Source organism: Morus notabilis, unplaced genomic scaffold (genome assembly GCF_000414095.1).
Source record: "Morus notabilis unplaced genomic scaffold, ASM41409v2 Scaffold1292, whole genome shotgun sequence".
Taxonomy (NCBI): domain Eukaryota; kingdom Viridiplantae; phylum Streptophyta; class Magnoliopsida; order Rosales; family Moraceae; genus Morus; species Morus notabilis.
Window position 1 is genome coordinate 389,780 of NW_010361938.1, and position 18,386 is coordinate 408,165.

The 18,386-nt window shown below is 34.9% G+C and overlaps 4 protein-coding genes across 5 annotated transcripts; 1 reads left to right on the plus strand and 3 right to left on the minus strand.

Annotated features, from left to right (window-relative positions):
- Nucleotides 1-986: 986 nt before the first annotated feature.
- On the minus strand, nt 987-2,366 carry LOC21397336 (probable F-box protein At4g22030). Its single transcript, XM_010100886.2, has one exon. It carries the CDS (start codon nt 2,283-2,285, stop codon nt 987-989), a length of 1,299 nt encoding a protein of 432 aa, XP_010099188.1. The 5' UTR covers nt 2,286-2,366.
- Nucleotides 2,367-4,123: 1,757 nt separating this feature from the next.
- On the minus strand, nt 4,124-6,978 carry LOC21397337 (peroxisomal membrane protein PMP22). Its single transcript, XM_010100887.2, has 7 exons — nt 6,742-6,978; nt 6,459-6,557; nt 5,566-5,667; nt 5,106-5,181; nt 4,733-4,803; nt 4,551-4,636; nt 4,124-4,429 (listed from the first exon to the last, which is right to left on the minus strand). Exons 1-7 carry the CDS (start codon nt 6,811-6,813, stop codon nt 4,375-4,377), a joined length of 561 nt encoding a protein of 186 aa, XP_010099189.1. The 5' UTR covers nt 6,814-6,978; the 3' UTR covers nt 4,124-4,374.
- Nucleotides 6,979-9,278: 2,300 nt separating this feature from the next.
- Nucleotides 9,279-10,535, plus strand: LOC21397338 (probable F-box protein At4g22030). The gene has a single exon (XM_010100888.2). The coding sequence runs from the start codon at nt 9,309-9,311 to the stop codon at nt 10,533-10,535; it is 1,227 nt and encodes a 408-aa protein (XP_010099190.1). The 5' UTR covers nt 9,279-9,308.
- Nucleotides 10,536-13,562: 3,027 nt separating this feature from the next.
- LOC21397339 (aminomethyltransferase, mitochondrial) lies at nt 13,563-17,301 on the minus strand. 2 transcript variants are annotated; one of them, XM_024167416.1, is made up of 5 exons: nt 17,000-17,301; nt 15,686-16,261; nt 15,038-15,156; nt 13,924-14,476; nt 13,563-13,799 (listed from the first exon to the last, which is right to left on the minus strand). In XM_024167416.1, exons 2-4 carry the CDS (start codon nt 16,241-16,243, stop codon nt 13,930-13,932), a joined length of 1,224 nt encoding a protein of 407 aa, XP_024023184.1. In that variant the 5' UTR covers nt 16,244-16,261; nt 17,000-17,301; the 3' UTR covers nt 13,563-13,799; nt 13,924-13,929. The 2 variants fall into 2 exon arrangements, with proteins under 2 accessions (XP_024023184.1, XP_010099191.1); XM_010100889.2 differs by lacking the exon at nt 13,563-13,799 and having other exon boundaries at nt 13,816-14,476; nt 17,000-17,300.
- Between the last annotated feature and the right edge of the window lie 1,085 nt (nt 17,302-18,386).

An 18,386-nucleotide genomic window follows, 5' to 3' on the forward strand; every position in this document is an offset into this window, starting at 1 on the left:
TAGTAGTTTTATGTAAATCCAGATTTAGTACTACTCTGCTAAACTATTAAAATTAGTGGCCGAAACTTGGAAGAAAGTTTAAAAAAAAAAGGGTGGAGAAAGAGGAAAACTAATAAGAAAGAAACCAAAATTAAGAAGGGTAAAAATTTAAATAACACACATGAAAACTTCACAAATGCCATTCAATACCAGTACATATGCTATTTACTCCCAAAAATATTTGAAAGTAAGTAATTTCCTGTAATTTATGTTTTTCTTTTTCTAAGAGAAAATTAGGGAATCATTCCTTTAGCCCGTCTTTCAAAGAAATGAAGATACAAATCATTTTTCAAGCAAACTATATAATAACAATAATAAAGTTATAACCAATCTAAAATTTATTATATGTTCATAACTTCTTCCAAATATATTATATGTTTTTTTGTTATGACTTGAGTAAGACAATTATAAACAGCTTTCAACGCTTGTCTCTTTTCTTTAGCTCCCCTCGTTCACATTTTGATAGCTGTAATGCAGAGCTTACACGTGATCTATAAATACACGAAATTATAAATAAATAAACCATTAGTAAAAAACTACATATATGAGAAGCATGTACATTTCACTTCATCAATATACTATATTGTAATAATTAAGTATAAATACACTCATTGCGCTTTATTTTTGACCATTTATGAGTTTCAATTTATGGGGTTCAACAGAATTAATGAAAACGAAAATTTCCTCATGTAACTCGTCTTATAACTTCAGTTGCTTGATTAACTAGCACAAACATCTCATCATGGAATCAAAGAATAAAATGGAATCCAGAATAAGATTCAAAACAAGGCTAAGGAATATGAAAAAAATGAACAAATTGATTATGATGTTGTTAGCTTATAGGTACACTTTTATGTACAAATTGTATCAGCTCAACTACATGTGATCATAATTGAAATCTCATGATCAGAAAGGTCAAAAAAAAAAAAAAATCATAAGATCACAAATCAGAAAAGCTTGCTTGCGAACTCTTCTTCGATCTCACGATCATGATGATCCACACCATTGAATCTTCTTGATCTTGAATTCCTAGAGTTATCAGCAAGATTTCTCAGCTCTGACAAGCTCCTTCCCAACTGCAAAGCCACTTTGGTTTCAAACACTTCGCCATTCTCTCTCCTCTCAAAATCTCTCTCGTTCAGATTCGACTCTATTGTCTCTTCCACGAGCCTAAAGAAACCGGCATTACTTCGATACATCTCAAACACCATCCCAACTTGCCCGCCATGTTCGAAACTGTTCACGACGCTGGCCAGAGCCCCGCCGACGACTCCGGCGACAAGAGGCACCGTTCCATGATGAGAAAATGCGGTTCCTAGAGCAGCCAAACCGGTTAAAACTGGTCCAGAAATGGCCAAAACTTTGTTCAAATTCAATGCCTTTTTGCTCAGCCTCAAGTAGTCTTCAAGGTCTTTCCTTTCTATCACCCCACAAATCTCTCTCATTTCCTCTTCCAACTTCTCACTCCAACCATTAGTACTGCTAGTCATAGTTTTTTTCACTACTCGTTTTTGGTGAACTTTTCTCGGCCACCAAACGGCAGGCTCAACTTTCTTGGGGAACTTCTCGAGCATTGCGCCTAATAGGGGAAGAGGGTAGGCCTTGTCCAGGGCTAGAACTCTCTCCATCGCTTCGTTTACGTCCGAAGAGGTCACGTTTCCGAGGGAAAGTTTAGTTTCGATTTCTCTGAGAAGCTGCTTGAAGAGTCTAGAGGCATTTCTTTGCTCTTCCGCGAGCTGTGAGGGTTGGATTTTGTTCATCACAGCCAGTAGTCCGGTGGCTGCCAAGTAGAGGATAGTAGCGCCGAGCTTGAGCGCTTCCGCGGATGATCCAGACACCGCGGTGGCGGCTGCTGAGATTCCGGTCATTGTGGCGGCGGTGAGAGTGATTGAATTGACAGATGTCAGGAGGAGAGTGTTCCAATTGTCGCGCTGAGCTCCGATGTTGTTGTGCATCTCAACTCTGTCCGCGACAGCCTCCATGATCGCGTACATCTTCTCGATAATCGCCTTTTCGTTAGAAAGATTTGGACTAATTGTACGTCTTGTGTAGGAACGATCTATAATTTGTTCCGCACGACTCGTAATGTTCTCCAAGTTGTCCGCAAAACTTTTAGATGGGAGCTTCGGGAGAGCAACCGGAGTTTTCGGTATGTTAATGGTGGCTCTGATGTTGGATCTTCTCGAATCATGGATTTGAGACGTGCCCTTCACAGAAAACACGGTTGAAGAAAGAAGGGTTGCCATAATATTTGCTCAAACAATATTCTAGGACAAGTGATTTTTGTGTGAGGTTTGATTGATTTGAAGGTTTACGAGGATGTTGATGTTGTTGTGTTTTCTTGTTTGTGATTTTTCAAGATGAGAGTGAGAAGTGAATTGGGATGGAGAAGAAGTAGAGATGGGTATTTATACAAGAAATTAATAACAAGATAATGAAAAAGTCAATGAAAATGTTCTCAAGCTTTGAAAGTTTGAATGAGCTCAAATCCTACGGCTAAGACTGCTTCTCATCTTGGATTCTGTCAGTTTATTTTGGTCGAAGCCCGCTATTTGGCTGCTTGGGGCAATTGGGAATTTAAAATTGAAATCTGGTTTAGTTGACTTTGCAACGGCCATAACGTGGAATACTTGTGGAATACTTCAATATAGAACAAATCCTGACAGAGGCAGTGACCTCGGGACAAAAAACTGACTCGGCTCTCGTTGGCTTGGCCCTTCTCAAGCATCAATTTCTATAATAGTTTAATTCAAATTTTGTACGTATGTAGATATATGATACAAAATAAATAATTTTATAAATCCATGAAGGGAAAAAAAAAAGACATAAATGTTGTGAGTTGTGACGACAATGGTAACGCATGTTCAACGCTTATTTATTTTTTTAATGTATTTTCACTTATCTAGGTTAAATATATATAACTATGCTTTAAGTTATGCAAGTGATTTTTTTGTGAATAATTTCTGTCGTGATTTACTAAAGGACGCAGAAAATCGAATATTTTGGATATGGCAAATAATTTGTTTTCCAATTTTCTGTTTAATGTGTTTCTTGATTCTTTGCATGCAGCCTATTGATCAGAATGCACATGGCTCTATGATAGGGAATCTATATTGATTTCCAAATATTTTAGTATGTATGTAATTTTATATTCATAATACGGGAATTATAGATTATTTATCAAGTAAATTTGCTAAAAGCTACTATTTACAAATGCTTACTTCTCCCATCATATTATAACAAAAATGTACGTAAATTTTGCAATAATGATATAAACTTAAATTGCATTTTTTTTTTATTTTTTTCCCCAAGGTGATTCAACCCTTATGTTTGGTAGGAAAGAAAAGTAGAAGGAAGAAAGAAGGTGGAGGGATTTTGGGAGGAAAAATGAAAATATAGGTTGTTTGGTAAGAGAGAAAAGAGAAAGGAAGAGAAAATGGAGTGAAAAATAATACATGTAGGCCCCATTATTTTTTTTCTTTCCACAAGTGGGCAAAAAATGGGATGAAAAATAGAGACAACTCATTAAAGTGAGCAAAATTATTAAACTACCATTTTCTCCATCAACATCCAAGCAAAAAATTTAAGGGTATAAAAGTAATTTACGAGTAAAATTTTTTCTTTTCCCCCAATTTAACTTCCAATACTAAACAAGTGAAGGTAAGCTTATTTTCTTTCCATCTTCTAATACCAAACAACATAAAAGAAAATCAATTTCATTTCTACCATTGTTATTTTTCATCACTTCCATATTTCCTTTCTATCATATTTTCTTTCTTTCCTACCGAACATAGCACTTCAAGGTGAGATCATTACATACACCCATATCCAAAAAAAAAAAAAAAAAAGAGTCAAGTTTAAATTTTACTATTGTTTATTCCAAGCCTACCAAATACTCGGGTTATTTTTTTTTTCCTTGAAAAATACCAAATTATTCACATGGCCCCTAATCCTCCTTTGAGCTGTCCCCATCACATCCACGTGTGGCCTCAACCAAACGAGTAGGAGAAATACAGCTTGGAATAGAAGCATAACGACCCAAATTTTGTTTTGTATTTTCCATCATTGCATAAGGACACACATATTCGTTGCAAGGCAATAAACTATTCTGTTATTTATTTAATTGTAAGCAACAGAATGCAAGGGAAAAACATAGTTGTGACGTTGAACAATCTATAATATGAGCCAGCATACACAATGAAGAAGATTTAAAACCCATAACCAATCTTGAATCCATGATAGCTCAACTTAAGAGCAGCTGAGAGCAAACTAAAAGTAGCTGGTGAGTAGAAGCTAAATTAAATTTATCTTGGGTTCATAAGAAACTTGTTTTCTTCACTTGGCCTTCGGTAACGCCATGGTTCGTGCTTGGAGATTCAGAAATATTCCCCTGAAAAAAATGGGAATAAAAAAAAAAAAGAATGGGGATCATTATAATGTTTTTTTCAATGGAGATAGTAGGGACAAGAATCAAAATACTAGAGAGCAGAGCAAAATGGCATATTCCATACCAGAAAAATGCAACAAAGCTCTGAAGAATGACCCGGAATTGCAGTGGCACATACTGGTGATTGATCCACCCCACAACAGGCCAAAACTGCAGAAAGAACAAAATATGATTAGGTGGCTAGATTACAAAATGATCCATGTGTTTGTTTAATATAACACATAATTGAGCAGCGTAGAATATTACCGTCCAAGAAGTATATTGTACGGCTGGGTAGTCCTTCTTTACTTTAGCTTTCACATGAACCCAAGGTCTTCCTGCATTTCGCATTTTCATAAAGTAATAATAAGCAGCAAAATTCCTAATACACGTTCACTGTGAAATGTTCATACTTAAGTCTGCTAATTTTGACATTCCTTTCAGGCTGACTTTTCAGGATTAGAGTCCTTTAAGTTTTGACTTTTCGACAATATCATGAAAGTCAACTCAAACCTAAATTAATGAAAAACAAGTGCCAGCAACACTAGATTTAACTAATTTACAATGGATCCCTTCGCTTCACCTATATCTAAGGTGAGTCAAGAAAAGGAGGTAAATCGAATGCTTCCATGTAACTTACCCTCCACAACCAATCCATAGTAAATCATGAAAAGCAAGTTGTTCCAAGGTGACAAGGTCAACTGTTCCAGCAGCACCTGAAATTATTTGATGAGGCATTTTTAGAACGACTTCTAACTGATTTTAAAAAAAAAAAAAACCTCTCTTTGACTTAAATTAATCAAACTGCATCATAAGCTCTAGTTATTCAATAATCTCCTCTAAAAAAAATAATTAATTGATGTTATTGTTAGCCGGTTCTTGCTTCATTCAAGATGCCTAAACACATAGGAAATCAACCCTTTTTTTCTATTTGAAAAGGAATATAGAATTGGGTAATCCATACATTCAAGCACTTAATAAAAATGCTCTTTCATTTACACTTGCTTGGCATTTAAGCGATTCGGGAAAAGTCCTGATGTTTCTTCATTAGGCCTTTGGGAGACCAACCAGAGATGAAGAGTGAGTAATCATATTCATACCTTCTTGGCTACCGTTTTTGAATCCTTCTTCCCCTTGAAAATTTTATCTAGTAATTTATGCATGAAATGGCCAAATGGACCAAGATAAGCAGCACCAAAAATCTGCATTCAGATAGACCAGAACATGATTGAGAACACAAAAGTGCAGCAGATGCACATAGGACAATCGACATAATAGCATTTGAAGTGTCAGATAACATATAATACAAGGTACCCCTCTACAAAGCATTGACAACCTCGCAGGTGAAGAACAGATCAGATTCAGATCCATAGCCCACAATCGTTCAGACAAAATTTTCTCTGACATTGTTTTCCGAAGTTTCCATTCACACTAGTAGACTGTAACTAAACAATAGTCTGAATTCTTTTTCTAGTGACATTCAGGTAATATAATTACTTTATACCATAATATTACTAGTTTTAAAAAATAATAACATATTAAACTAAGGGGTATTTCTATCGAAGTTAATTATTATTCCACTCCATTGCATTCCAATGATTTAACCAAACATAATAATTGTGATTCCAACATTCAACCAAACAATGGAATTAGAACATATCATTAAATCTATTCCTATTCATTCCATTATACTTCTATTGATATACACATTCTTATTCCATTCCATCAAACTAAACACCACCTTACATCTATTTTATAGGTATGAACTTCCCCATTTTGGTGGCAAAATTGAGATATGCCATCTTTGCAAGTAACCGAGGAAATTTTAGTACGAGATCATATTTTTTTTAAAGCGATGCTTATTGCTTTTTCATCCACAACCTTAACACTCACTGTTACCTAATTCGCTCAAAAGTAACAAATCAATGTCACAAATTTAATCTCGCCAGCATTTTATAACTACTAAAGCAGTGAGTGAGCAGCGCTTACTTACCACTTTGAGAAGAAGCCGTCTCATCTGAAGTTTCTGTATGCCAGTGAGCTTCTGAGAAACTATGTCACTGATCGCTGACAAAACACCCGCTGTAATTGCCTGTTCTCACAATTAAAAAAAAAAATTGAAAAAAAGATCAAACATTGAAAACCCAGAAAGGGAAATTTCTTTTTCCTTACAAATAGAAGGGTAAAATAAATTTAAAAAAAAAAAAAAAAAAAAACCCCCCATATGACAAACGAAATCGAAATATATATAAATAAATAAAAAAAAGGTTTTAGACCTTGGTTCGCAGGGGATGATGTTGGAGCTGAATCAAGTATTGCTGGAACCCTTTCTTTGCAATCGAACCCATGATTTCGATGAATAGAAGAGAAGAGATTTTGTCCCAAATTCAAGTCTCAGTTACAAAACTAGAGAGTTAGGTATCACTCTGTTCCTAGTGGCCGAAGAAGAAGACCAAAAAGAAAGTAGAAATATCTCTCTTTGGGGAAAAAAAAAAAGAACATAGAAATATCTCTCACGCCAATAATAAGCATTTATTATTAGGAAGTTGGGAACTGGAGCAATTGTGGGGCCAGTAGTAACGGACTGGACTGCCCAATGCATAAAACTAGTTCATTTCTGTCCCCATTTCTTTTGGGTTTTATTGGCCGTGAGACCGCGCCAAGTACTGGGTTCATGTCCGGTTAAGATGACCCGACAGGTGCAACGAAAACGAAACTATCAAATATGTTTTGGAGAGGAATAAAAAAAAAAGACAAATACTTTTAAAATATATGAGTTTAAATTTTTTTTTATTTTTTATTAATATTTTTTTAATTAAATAATTATATTAATTAAAACGATATTAGTTAAGAGTAAAGAGTCTAAATTATACATTTCAATGGTAAATCCATTAGTTTTCTTAAAAAAAAATGTGGGAAATCTTCTATCATAGTGTTGGAGTTAATATATAAATCTATGGTTGGTTGAGAATATGTGTTAATAATGTTGATAGCAAAGTACATAAATCCGCTTTTTACTCAAACCTACTTCCCTAAAGTTTTTTTCGTAATCACCTACTTCCCTAAATTGATACATGTGTTTTTTCTCTTTTTTTTTTTTAAGGTAATTTATGATGCATGTTCTGAGCCCCATCCTTTTTCAAAAGAAAAAAAAAGTAAAAAAAAAGTGTGTGTTTTAGGTATACATTTTGGCACGTGTTTTTGGAGCAAAAAAAGGGCTAATTTTTTATATAAACTAAAATAAAAGATTTATAGATTTTATTATTATTATTTGAATTTATGTGACTATCTTGTCATATTATTCCAGTAATTAATTATAACAATTAGTTGTGGTAATTATTGACCTAATAATGATACAATAAAATAATAAAAACCAATGTCATTTGTAAAGTACTTTTTTATATAATGCTATAAGAAAAGTTAACCCCCTTGGCCCATCCAGAGTCTTACTTTGTGGCTTTCTTTATAGTCAGCACGTGAACGTACATTCTTCAAAGGTGTTTTATTCCGGGTAGAGGTATAGTTCCTGCGTTGATAAGTCTTAGGAGAGTGAGGCTGATTCTTGGCGAACAAGCAACTGCTCTCTTGAGGGCTCTGTACGGGAACCACCCCAGTTACGAGTCATTTTTGTCTTCCCAGAATAATAAAATTTCCCTCCTTTGAATAATTCTCTCCCTAAAATTTAAAATTTTTAACAATCCAATTTGGAATCTTAATTGTGTCTAATTCATGCTAGAATGTGTTAAAAAAAATTATGATGTTAATTAGTAATACGAGATTATATATGGACCAATAAAGCAATATATTGAACACAAACTTATTTTTAAGAAAACACTTGATTCACAAAAAGGAAAATGGACTTTTTCAGCCTAGTGACAAGAAATTTGATTTAATTGTAATTCAAGAACACACTCTCTTGCTACATTCACATAATTACACAGTAGTTCTACTTTTCATGCATGTACATCGTATTAACGTAGAAAGTGGTACACGTTATATTGAATTAAAAATGCTTTTATTGACAAATATAGAGGAAATGGAGATAAATATTAATCACCTAGCATGCATAGCTCTAAATTTTTATTTTTTAACCTTGATTAATACACTTTTTAGTCAAATAAGTATATTACTCGAAAGGATATTAATCAAGGAAACCGTGCACTATAAGGGTAAGTTTAACAATTTTCTTCAAATATAGTCATCAGAGCTAGTGGTCCACGGGCCGCAACGCTTAACGCAAAAAATAATAAAAATAATAAAAAAAGAAAATAATAATAATAATAATAATAACAACAACAACGTTATACTTTTCAAACTTAGTAACAAGAAATTCGAATCGTTAATGTTATACTTTTCAAACTTAGTAACAAGAAATTCGAATTGTATTAAGGAAAGTGACCTCCCAACTAAGTGAAATATTATTGTCATCATGCAATATTGCAGCCGAAGAAGAAGGAAACATTTGGAAGACGCAGTCCTGCAATGAAGTGGAGTGCAAGGTTTTATAGGTTTTACCACCACCTGCAATAACAGACCAAGACTCACTCAGAGGTAGAAATTTTGAATAATATTTTGGTATTCTAATTTAAAACTATATCTAATATCTATATATAGTCTAATTAAAAACTGTGAATGGGTCCGCTTGTGCATGGGCCGAGTCTATCCTGTTGGGCAGTCAACATTTTCAAAAGCTGGCTCATTCCTTTTCCGTTGCTGATGTTGGTAGTTACGAACTTATGCTATAAATAGCACATCCATATAGCAATGATCTCACCAAAAACAGAAACCAAAAAGAGCAAAAAAAAAGGCAAATTACTAAAACAGAAAAACGTCAACAATAAAAATGTCTTCCTTACAATCTTCACCTCTCATATTCTCCTCCAATTCTTCTTATCCATCATCAAAGAGATCATATATCAATGCCGCTATTCAAGTCCCCAAGCTTCCAAAATTCCGTTTCACGTTTCCAAAACCATCACCAGTACCAAAAACGACATTAACAACAAAGCCAAACAAGCTTGCGGTTGAGGAAACAGACACTAACGACGTCGTATTAACTAAAAACGATAAACACAACGAAACTGTTCTCAGTACTGCAAAGCTCTACGCCGTTCTAGAAGCCGTGGCGGACAGAGTCGAAATGCACGAAAACATGGGCGAACAGCGCGACAACTGGAACGCCCTGTTCTTGAACTCCATCAACATGATCACACTCACGGCTTCCACCATCGCCGGAGTTGCGGCGGCGGCGCCGGGAACTTCAGCCGTTTTGGCTCTGAAGCTGTCGTCGACTCTTCTATTCTCCGCCGCCACGGGAATGTTGGTCGTGATGAACAAGCTCCAGCCTTCTCAGCTCGTCGAGGAGCAGCGAAATGCGTCGAGGTTGTTTAGACAAATCCAAACCGAGATTCAGACCGTCCTCTCTCTTCGCTCTCCGACAGAAAACGACGTGAAGGAAGCCATGCAAAAGGTTTTGACGCTCGACAGAGCTTACCCTCTCCCCTTGATCGGAGCCATGCTCGAGAAGTTTCCCGAAAGATTCGAGCCCGCTGTTTGGTGGCCGAGAAAGCGATCAGAAAATAGTAATAATAGTAGTAATAGTGATCATATTATGATGAAGGAAATTGTGGAAGTGGTGAAGAGAAAAGACTTAGAGGATTACGAGAGGCTGGGAAGCTTGGCGTTGAAGATAAACAAGGCGTTGGCATTTGCGGGGCCGTTGCTGACTGGCGTCGCGGCCGTCAGCGCTCCGTTTATCGGTGACGGTGGGTCTTGGGGAGCCGTTACGGCGGTGACGGCGGGGGCGTTGGCTGGCGCCGTCAACTCTTTTCAGCACGGCGGGCAAGTGGGGATGGTGTTCGAGATGTACAGAAACTGCGCTGGCTTCTTCAAGTTATTAGAGGAGACGATAGAGGAGGAGAGAGAAAGTGTAGACTCAGAGGTGTTTGAGATGAAGGTGGCTTTGCAGCTGGGAAGAAGCTTGTCCGAGCTTGAGGAGCTGGCGGCGAAATCTGCTGCTTCTCGCGCTAATGGAACCGCCATTGACGAGTTCGCCAGCAAGCTTTTTTGAATTAATTAGTTATGATTTTAGATTCTGATAATAATTATTTATTTATTCTTTTATTCGTGTAATCATACAACTTTGTATAAATATGTAACATGACATAGCTACACAAGTTATAACAACGTTGACTTCAAGTTTGTAATATATATACTTTTTATGCGAAATAATACGTGCGTCCAAATGTTTTGTTTATTGTTTCCTATTATGGCTTATGTATAGAGATATATAACTTCACTGTTAAAATTCTTTTATCACAAATAATCTAGGTCCTCAACAAAATAATGCGGAGAAACATATATATATATATATATATATATGACATATGTGATTTAATTTTTTCAACAGATCGATATCGATAATATTGCTCGATATATTTTCATAAATAATTAAACTCTCGATATATTTTTACCAGATGAAATCATTCCTTAAGTATGTATAACTTATAATAATACGTTCAGTTTTATTAATTTTTGTCACAAACTGAATTTCTCTATCGTTTGATATTTAGGTCCAAGTTTTGGTCTCGTGTTTTGAAAACGATCATTAAAGCAGGGATAAAGTGAAACTTGTTTAATGGAATACACAACTTTTAAGCAACTAAATTATTTATGTATGTAAAACGAAAAAGATACTTGCCATAATAACATCAAATCCTAGCTACACTCTCCTTGGTCTTTTTTCCCTTAATTTGTGTAGAGTTAAAACTAAATTTAAATTAAACTGCAGTTATTTGTAGCTGTTACAATATTACCATTTATCGTTTTCTTGTTTAACATTTAGGCCGTATTTGGAATTGATCATATTTTTATTTTTTACGTTTTTCGAGAAAGATAAAATAAAAACGTTTTTAAAACGGCATTTGGTGCAATAAAGACAAAAAGTAGAAATGAAAATAATTTTTTGATTTAGTGTAAAATGAGAGATAAATGAAAAATAACTTTTAGTTGTTTTTCATTTTTTGTTTTCGTTTTCTCATCTCTCAAGCAGAGAGAGAGAAAGAGAGATATTAATGGGTTTTTTTACACTGAAAATAATTTCTTAATAAAACTACCAAATGCATTTTCAAAAATAATTTTTGTCTAAGATTGAAAACGTTTTTATTTTTATTTTCATATAAAAAATAAAATTATTTTAAAACGAGTTTTAAACGTGTCCTTATATTCTCTATTCCTTGGTCCACCTGCTCTGTAAATAATCATTGAAAAAGAAAATTGACACAAATATAGTTTTCGAAATCAGAATCCCTGTTTAAATACCACGGAATTATATATCACCACAATCATTTTTGGATTGTTTTTATATATTTGTTCTTTAATGCACACAATTTGCAAACATATATGACATAGAAATAACGCCAGCCTTCAGCTGTTCTTTAAAATAACACGTCCAACTTAAATTTATCCCAAAAAAAAAAAAAAAAAAACACGCACGTCCAAATTTTGTTTGTTATTTATTTACTTAGAGTACGTTTGGTTGATAGATTCAGAATCATTATCGATTTACATATGTTTTTTGTGAGAAAAAATACTATAACGAGTCACGAATCATGATTCAAATTATATCACGAATCTTTAAACCAAACTCTTACTATATATCATGGCTGACGTGCGGAAATCGTATAGATAGATAATGGGCTCTAGTTTCTATTATATATTTGTCGTCACACAAATTGAATATTCTATGAACATTCAAAATTTCTCAACTACTGGTATTAATTATATGCTGATTGAATGATAAATTTTTTGATGCGACGTTGGACCAAAACATAATCTTGACATGGTCTGAATAATTCCCTCGCAGACCATATGAAAGGGTGGTCTTTGACTTTGTAACTACAGTCGAATATTTTATGTTGTTAATGGACTTGGGTATAGGTTTTCATTTGGTTTTCGCTCAAAAACAAACAATATTAGATCAGGTCAAAATGTAGCGGTAAATATAATAATGGTTTTACTTTTTTTTTTTTTTATTGATAACTACAAATTGGATTTTATTTAATGGAAGTCTTAACCCAACAAGTTTCTTGAACAAATATTTAACTTATAAGTTACTACAGTCAATGAATATCTCACGACCAAAACAAGTTGGATTGAAAATGGGATTGCCTGTTTATTTGTTGATTTGAGTTGAAAAATAAATTTATATGAGAGAAGATTTCTCCGCTCATTTTATTGGTTCGAAACATCGAATTACAACTCAAAATTTTGTTATTTTTTGAGTCTGATTCTCATTGGTTCATTTTGTTGAAAATTATGAACGTTATTGAGTCATATATGATCCTTGAGATATTTTGAATTAGACAACGTATTGGCATTTCAAATCTTGACTTCAAACCTTAGCCTTCTACTTCACCAAGCTCCTTGAATATTAAAAGTTTTCCATTTTTTTTTTAAAGGTCAATTTTTGAGAAGGCAGTGGCAAAATAATCTTTTTTTTTTTTTTTTTGAAAAAAGGCAAAAATGAATAACTTGGTTTAGGGGTGGTAATTCGTGTTAATGAGTCATGTTAATTTCGACCTGTTTATTAATCGTGTCAGAAAACATCAACCCAAATATGACTCATTTATTAAACGTGTTATAAATCTCAATCCAAATACGACCCATTTATTAATCGTGTTAATCATGTTAACCTGCATAACCCGTTTAAATTAATATATTGAATAAATAATGAATATAATAATGACTTATTTAACACGATCATGACAGGTTTAACATGTTTATTGGTCAATTTATTTTTTCCTTTAAGAGAAAAATAAATAAATTTTACCTACAAATATTGAAATTCATATTATTTGTATTTAATATGTCATATAAACTTTCATGTTATATCATCATTAGATTGCATGTGACATATATAATTAATCGTGTTAATTCGTGTCACTTCATGTTAATAGGTCAATCATAACCCAAACTATTTATTAATCGTATTAACCGTGTTAACTCGGTAATGACTCAAACTCATTTATAATAAACTCAAACCCGTTAATTTCATGCGAATTTTGAGTGGTACATGTTTGACCTAAATTGCCACCCTTAACTTGGTTCTACTATGTAAATACGCCATTCATTTTCTAAAGGAATACATATGATTTTTTTCCCCCCAATAGGCAGGATTTTATCACCAACAATAAGAATGAAAGAAGACAAAACCGCATCTCTCTTTCCTTCCACATATTAAGATCTAATTCCCATATGATCTAAGTATTCACTTTTGGTACTGATGAAACATAAACAAGGAAAAGTCCAGAAAAGAAACATATTTCATTCCAATCTGAAAATGGAGAACAGATAATTGAAATTAGCATTGACTGTAGTAGTTGAATTTTTATAAAAAAAAAAAAAAAAAGATGTCCAAGATAAACCAATTAGATTATTCTTGAGCCAAAAAGCCACACCTTAAACTAGGATGGCTTGTAGTATTTTGCAGGTACAAATGGCATTTTTGTGACAACCCCATCATAGGCCTTTCCTCGGACCACAATCTTGACTTTGGTCCCTGCTTTGTGCGACCCGGATTTCACATACCCCATTGCTATGTTCTTCTTAAGGCAGGGGCTAAATCCTCCACTGGTGATTTCTCCAAGGTTTTGACCTTTCTCATCCTGAATCTCACTGTGGCTTCTTGCAGGTGGGCCTGAAGAAATGAACCCGGCACGCCTGATTGATGGACCATCTGCAAGTTGTTTGAGAATCACATCAGCACCTAGGAAGCCGCCTTCTGCCCTTCTTCTCTTCCCTATAGCCCATGTAAGCCCAGCCTCCACTGGTGTTGTGTGTTGCTCCATGTCATTGCCATATAAGCACAATCCAGCTTCAAGTCGCAGACTGTCTCGAGCACCCAATCCAGTCAGTCTCACCTTTCCCTCAGATTTTTCCAAGATTGCTTTGGCAAGATCCACTGCATTCTCAGAAGGAACAGAAATTTCAAATCCATCTTCACCAGTGTACCTAAAACAACTCAGCAGAAAGAAAAGAGCAATGAAATTAGGAAAATCCTAAAGACAGAATGATTGGTAAGATTGGCAAAAACCAACAACCAGCAAATGAAAACCAAACACACAGTAAAGACTAAAAATAAGAGTCTGAGTAATTTGTTCAGATGTCACAGCAGAAAGTCATAAACACAAACTTTAATCTGTCAATGACAACCAACAAATCAACATAACAAATAAAAATTACAGAATCTGCCCTCTTAACTCACTCTTTTAGTTTTTTGTTCTTCTCTTAGAACTTTTCCCTTCTTAAGCTAATATATAATGGGAGAAAGTGAGGACAGAAATCTAATAGTATTTTAGAAAGGGCATAAATCTTTATGTCCCTTTGGTGACGGTGGGGAAAGAAAGACAGTGAAACAAGTAGATAATTCAGAGCATCTTCCCGGGAATTAATGATACAAGTCATGCTTCCTCAGCGGAAAATGGAGTATCAACATTAAGTTGCACATTCACCACGACCATTTCGAGGCAAATTGCTAATTATAGGCAGAAGTAAGCTAAAAGGGAAACATACCCGGTTCTTGTGAGAAAGCAGGTTGCCCCATTGATATCCAACACTCGAAAATCTCCAAAATATATTTTTCCCAGATCTTCTTTTGTCAAATGTTGAAGAGTTGGGGCAGCAAGAGGACCCTGCACATGAGCAATCAAGAAAGTCTTGATAGGTGCAACCAACTTATCATAAGACACTTAACTAGATAAGGAAGAAAATGTGCTCAATAGTAAGCCCTATTCAAATACTAGGTGATGGAGTCCTTATCAGATGAATTAATGCAACAAGGTGCCCCTGATGAACAGTCTGACACACTAAATCATCTTGAAAGAGTATTTCTGCGAGAAATATGCAGATAGACCTGTTGAAATTAAAACATAAGCAAATGTACACACACAAAAAGTAAAGAGGAAAATAGAAGGTTAAGGTAAAGAGTCACACAAAAGCGATGCATTGTTCCAAAGAAGATTGAGTTCTAATCCAGACTAGCTGTGTTCAACACTTTGATAACACTTACCACGTACCATCTGAAGTACAAACTGTAGCCAACAGGTGATTAAATATCCTCAAAATTTTACCAGTATAGGTTTATTAGACGAGAATACAGCAAAAATAAAAATTGACTATTGACTATAGTTGGACAAAATAAGATGAAATCAAGGGATAAACCTGAAGAGCTAGAAGAGATCTCTCATCATGGATGTGCCATGAGACATCCCCACCTTTAGCTTTGAATGCCTTCATGTGCTCCTCAATGTGAGCCAAATCCTTATCCCTACATCCAGCATTCACCACCAGGTATATATGGTCATCCTTAACCTTGGTGATGACCGAGTCATCAATTGCCCCACCCTTCTCATTTGTGAAAACAGTTAGGGTCCCGGTTCCATTGGCAAGCCCAGCGACATCAGCAATAACAAGCTTTTCAAGGAAAGGAACACTGTCTTTTCCCTTGAGGCTCAGTCCACACATGTGGGACACATCAAACAGACTACCATTCTCTCTACAGTTAACGGTGGAGTCCATGATTGAATCCTTGTACTGAATAGGCATGCTCCACCCAGCAAACGGCACCATCTTCCCGCCATTCGCGACATGGAAGTCATAAAGAACTGTCTTTTTCAGCTCAGCTTCAGATGCAATATATCTACGAGCAACAGCCTTCTTGTCAGCCTGCGCAAGACGGCGCGTGATTGATTGCCCGAGTTGCCATAAACTCCCCCTCATTTTCTGGGCAGAAAATACCTGATCAACAAAATCAGACAAGCCTTTAGATACAAATGGCAAATCCATTTCAGTGTATTACAACCACAACTTAACGCAAACACAAGAAAGATTGAATATTGATTTCCCAATAGCACTCGAAATAACACGCTAGATTGGTAGAAAAGAATCATAATTGTAACATTTCCCCAGAAAATGTACAGAGCAATGAGCCACAAAGGAATGTAAGCAAATTTTGTTCAAAAGGGTATTCCTACACAAAATGGAAAATTAAGAATCCATACAGACTGCTCGGTGCCGTTGCATTTTGTCATTGCACACTCAACAAACCAGCCATTAAAAGGCTCATTTGCTCTTCTCAAACAGTTTCATCTCACAGAGTTCAAGAATATATTACAAATTTCAATCAAACACCATTAACAGGCAGTAGCCCACTTCACAAACTATAAAAAATAAATAAATAAATAAAAAATAAAAAAAAAGACCCAAACTTTGGCACTGTAAAATCCAATATTTAATCAAACTTCATATATACGTATGATTTATATTCCATAAAGAAGAAGAAAGCGCTGAAAAAGAATTGGATATTATATAAATCAATAAGCTATCCAGATCCCAGTCATGTTTTCCAAAAACGAATCATCCAGATCTCCAAATTCTACTCCTTTTTCGCGTGACAAAATACAGGACATGACATTGGAGAAAAGATGATAAACAAGCCAATTGCTTTAGAGAAAAAGAGAGACAGAAAACGCTTACCGAGCTCAATGGGTTGCGTTATTCAGAAGAAGGGAAATCTGAGAGCCCAAATGAGCATCTCTCGCAGCAGACAAAGATTAAAAAAGAGATTGGCCTTTTATATGTGTGTGACTGTTGTTGCATTGCAATTTACAAATTTCTATGTTTGCAAAGGCAGAGAGAAGAGAGAGATAATGTATCCGAATATTTATTGTAATTGTGGGCATAAAAAAAATAAAAAAAATATTTTTAAACCCAAAAAAAAAGAAAAAAAAAAAACAAGAGAGAGAGATGGGGTTGGTGTGTGGGTGTAGTGGGTGGACGAGGGTTCCTCTTCCCAACGGAAAGCCCATCGTAAGTGAGTGGTGGTGGCACTACCGGACAAGTGCCCCAATCTATCCTCTTTCTCTCTCTCCTGTTCAGGTGTTTCTCAGATACACCTTCTTCCCATGTGTACTTGTCCAATCCAACGGCTGAAAATTTCTGAATCATGATTTTTGGGCCTCAAAGTCAGAAGTGGGGTCCACGTTAATTCGGTGGAGCATCAGTCAGGTGATCAGAGTGACGTACCGCCTAATTTGTTGAGACGTCTCTCTGTAAAGGGTAGAATTAGAAAGAATGGTTTGTTTTGGCTTTTGGTAGGTGTTTTATGTCCTATGTAAGAGCTTGCTACTTCTGTTTTTTTGGTTGAAGTAAGAGCTTGGCACTTTGTTTTATCTTATGCAATATAAGAAGTTTTGGTACTTCGGAACTAGACATTCTGAGATGCTTTTTCTAGTACTGTGATATTTTTTTTGTATTTTTTTTATAATAGGAACGGTATATTCCACTTCTTAATAAGTTATGCTATAAATAATCATGTTGATTTCATTTAGTTTATGTTGTCCGAGCACTTTTTCCTAATACCGTATCGGTAATTTGTGAAATTTTACGTGAGAATTTGTAAATTCAAACGATAAAGTTATAAATTGAGAACGATAATTTGTGAAATTTTAAATTTTATGATGAATAGTTCGAGTTTGTAAGTTCTAACGTAAATTATCATAGAATTTAAATTTCACAAAATTATCGTTCTGAGTTTATAATTTTATCGTTTAAATTTATAAATTTTAACATAAAATTTCATAAATTATCGTATCTCCTAACACGTTACAAGGAAATATTCTTCCTAGTAGCATAAAAGAATCTGCATTTGAGATGTACCTAAGGAAAACTTTGCAATATGGGCAACTTTTTTGAAGCAAAAAGTTATGGACAACTTTTTTACTTGGATGGTTATGAATCATACTAATATATCCACTAAATGGTTTCAATGTGGTAACGAACTTTTTGAGAGTTTTACGAGCATAGAAAGTTGGATGATATTGTGCCAAAATGTGCATATTGTGTAATAAAGGTCCTTCAATAT

Bases quoted from the DNA above. Each gene is read 5' to 3' on its own strand.
- LOC21397336 (XM_010100886.2), bottom strand. From the start codon at position 2,285: ATGGCAACCCTTCTTTCTTCAACCGTGTTTTCTGTGAAGGGCACGTCT.
- LOC21397337 (XM_010100887.2), bottom strand. From the start codon at position 6,813: ATGGGTTCGATTGCAAAGAAAGGGTTCCAGCAATACTTGATTCAGCTC. The intron at 5,668-6,458 runs GTAAGTAAGCGC...ATCTGAATGCAG, and splicing joins GACGGCTTCTTCTCAAAGTG to ATTTTTGGTGCTGCTTATCT. The intron at 4,804-5,105 runs GTAAGTTACATG...TGCGAAATGCAG, and splicing joins CTATGGATTGGTTGTGGAGG to GAAGACCTTGGGTTCATGTG.
- LOC21397338 (XM_010100888.2), top strand. From the start codon at position 9,309: ATGTCTTCCTTACAATCTTCACCTCTCATATTCTCCTCCAATTCTTCT.
- LOC21397339 (XM_024167416.1), bottom strand. From the start codon at position 16,243: ATGAGGGGGAGTTTATGGCAACTCGGGCAATCAATCACGCGCCGTCTT. The intron at 15,157-15,685 runs GTTTATCCCTTG...GCTCATGTGCAG, and splicing joins GATCTCTTCTAGCTCTTCAG to GGTCCTCTTGCTGCCCCAAC. The intron at 14,477-15,037 runs GTATGTTTCCCT...GAGTTGTTTTAG, and splicing joins TGCTTTCTCACAAGAACCGG to GTACACTGGTGAAGATGGAT.